General features: G+C 46.8%; 1 protein-coding gene across 1 annotated transcript; it reads left to right on the top strand.

Moving 5' to 3' along the window:
- Positions 1-709: 709 nt before the first annotated feature.
- On the top strand, positions 710-1929 carry LOC309352409 (putative CENPB DNA-binding domain-containing protein 1). Its single transcript, XM_081880835.1, has 2 exons — positions 710-1417; positions 1493-1929. Exons 1-2 carry the CDS (start codon positions 935-937, stop codon positions 1784-1786), a joined length of 777 nt encoding a protein of 258 aa, XP_081736961.1. The 5' UTR covers positions 710-934; the 3' UTR covers positions 1787-1929.
- The last annotated feature ends 252 nt before the right edge of the window (positions 1930-2181 follow it).

Raw genomic sequence — 2181 nt, forward strand, 5'->3', positions numbered from 1 at the left:
TTGCCTCGCAAGACGAATTCCCCTATGGGCTTGCTTCGCAAAACGAAAACGTCTCGCGACTTTGTTTCCTTTGTGTAAAAACCGTTAAAACCAAGGGTGCTTAGCTTGAGCAGCTGCAGTTGCGACTTGACTTCGAGGAGCAACTGTTAGCACGTGGTTTGGTAGCCTTTTCTCAGACTTTGCTCACTTTTGAAGATTTTCTAAAACTTTTCCAGAACTTTTCCAGAACTTCTCTTTCATCCATTTGGTAAGTTAAACTTTTAAAACTTTTTTGGGGGGTTTTGGATTTTGGGTTGGGGTGTTTGGGATTCAAGGACTTGGTGTTGGGAAGGGGTTTGCGATAATCTGGGGGCTTGTGGGCCTTTTTTGGGAATTTTTATGATTTTCTGTGACCACTGGGCCAGGTTGATTTTTTTTGAAAAAATTTCTGAGTTTGAATTTCTGAGTGCTGGCCATGTTGTTATTTTTTGAATTTTTTTTTTGTCTGGGTTGGGAAGCAGTTGGGGAGGGGTTTGCAGCAGTTGGGGAGGGGCTGGGGGAGCAGTTGGGGAGGGGTTTGCAATTTCTGTGTTGTGGGTGGGTTGGTGCGTGTCTGTGGGAGCAGTTGAGGTTTTTGAAGACATTGGTGATTTTTGAAGCTTTTCCTAAACTTATTTTGCAGCCATTTGAGGTTTCTGAGGACGTCGGTGGTTGATTGTTGAAGCTTTTCCAGAACTTCTCTTTCATCCATTTGGTAAGCTAAACTTTTAAAACTTTTTTGGGGGTTTTTGGATTTTGGATTTGGGGTTGGGGTGCTTGGGATTCAAGGCCTTGGTTCTGGGTTTTAATTTCTGTGTGGTGGGTGGCTGGCTGCTTTTGTATTTTTTGGGTTTGAAGCACATCACTGATTTTTTTTTTCTGTTTCTGAGTTTACGAAGGTAGGAGCTGTGCTGCCATGGGACCCAAGAAGACTGCTGCTGCGGTGGCCGGCGAGAGGAAGAAGGAGAAGGTGACGCTGGAAATGAAGAAGGAGATCATCTGGAAGCACGACGGCGGAATGCGTGTGACGGACATCGCCAGGGAGTACGGCAGGAACCCATCGACCATCGGGACCATCCTGAAGATGAGGGAGAAGATCCTGGCGACTGATGCAGCCAAGGGAGTCACCAGGATCGTGAAGAACCGCCCAGCTGTCCTGGAGGAGGTCGAGAAGTTGCTGCTCATCTGGATAGAAGAGAAGCAGCGTGCAGGGGACACAGTGTCTGAGGCCGTCATTTGTGAGAAGGCCAAGGCCTTGCACGCTGACCTCATCCGGGAACAGCCAGGAACCTCAGCCGAGCCAGAAGTCTTCGAGGCTAGCAGAGGTTGGTTTGACCGGTTCAAGACAAGATCTGGCATCCACAGTGTGGTCAGGCATGGAGAGGCTGCCAGTTCTGATGTTCCTGCGGCTGAAGACTTTGCAGCGGAGTTCCTGGAGGTTGTGACGACGGAGGGCTACGTTCTGCAGGCAGAGGCTGCACAGGAGCAGGCCTCACTGGAAGAGGAGGAAGCAACTGAGGAACGGCTGTCCTCCGAAAGACTGAGGGACATTTGCCAGAAGTGGAAGGAGGTGCAGACTTTTGCAGATCTACACCACCATGAGAAGCACGTGGCACATGACGCTGGGAACTTTTATGATACGAGGGTCATGTCGTCTTTCAGGGAGCTGCTGAAAAGGCGGATAAAGCAGCAGACTATGGACAGGTTCTTGACCAAGAAGCAAAGAGTGGAAGAGGAGCCTTCTTCGAGTGGTCCCCCAGAGTCTTAGAAAATGTACTGTACACTTTGTTGATTTTTAAATGTTTTTCTGTCATGTTTATAAAGTTAATTTATTTTCCCTTCAATTTTTGAACTGCTCTTTACAGTATGTGTGACTTTAAAGAGCAGTTAATAAACTGTTGTTGTACCAAATTTGGCTTTGTTTGGACTTTTTTTGACCATAGGAACGCATTAATTGATTTTCAATGCATTCCTATGGGATTTCGTGCTTCGCAAGACGAAAAATTCGCTAGACGACAAAAATTGCGGAACGAATTAATTTCGTCTTGTGGGGCACCACTGTAAGTACTTAACCCGAGGTACCACTGTATTTATTTCAAGAAGAGTCACTTTTTAATTATCCTAATGCAGGCATAGGGAAACTCAGCCCTCCAGATATTTGGG

The sequence above is a fragment of the Podarcis erhardii genome, assembly GCF_964252035.2.
Source record: "Podarcis erhardii genome assembly, chromosome: 11".
In the NCBI taxonomy this organism is placed as follows: domain Eukaryota; kingdom Metazoa; phylum Chordata; class Lepidosauria; order Squamata; family Lacertidae; genus Podarcis; species Podarcis erhardii.

Coding starts and splice junctions, on each gene's coding strand:
- LOC309352409 (XM_081880835.1), top strand. CDS start 935: ATGGGACCCAAGAAGACTGCTGCTGCGGTGGCCGGCGAGAGGAAGAAG. Junction 1,418..1,492: donor GAGAGGCTGCCAGTTCTGAT/GTTCCTGCGGCT, acceptor CTGCAGGCAGAG/GCTGCACAGGAGCAGGCCTC.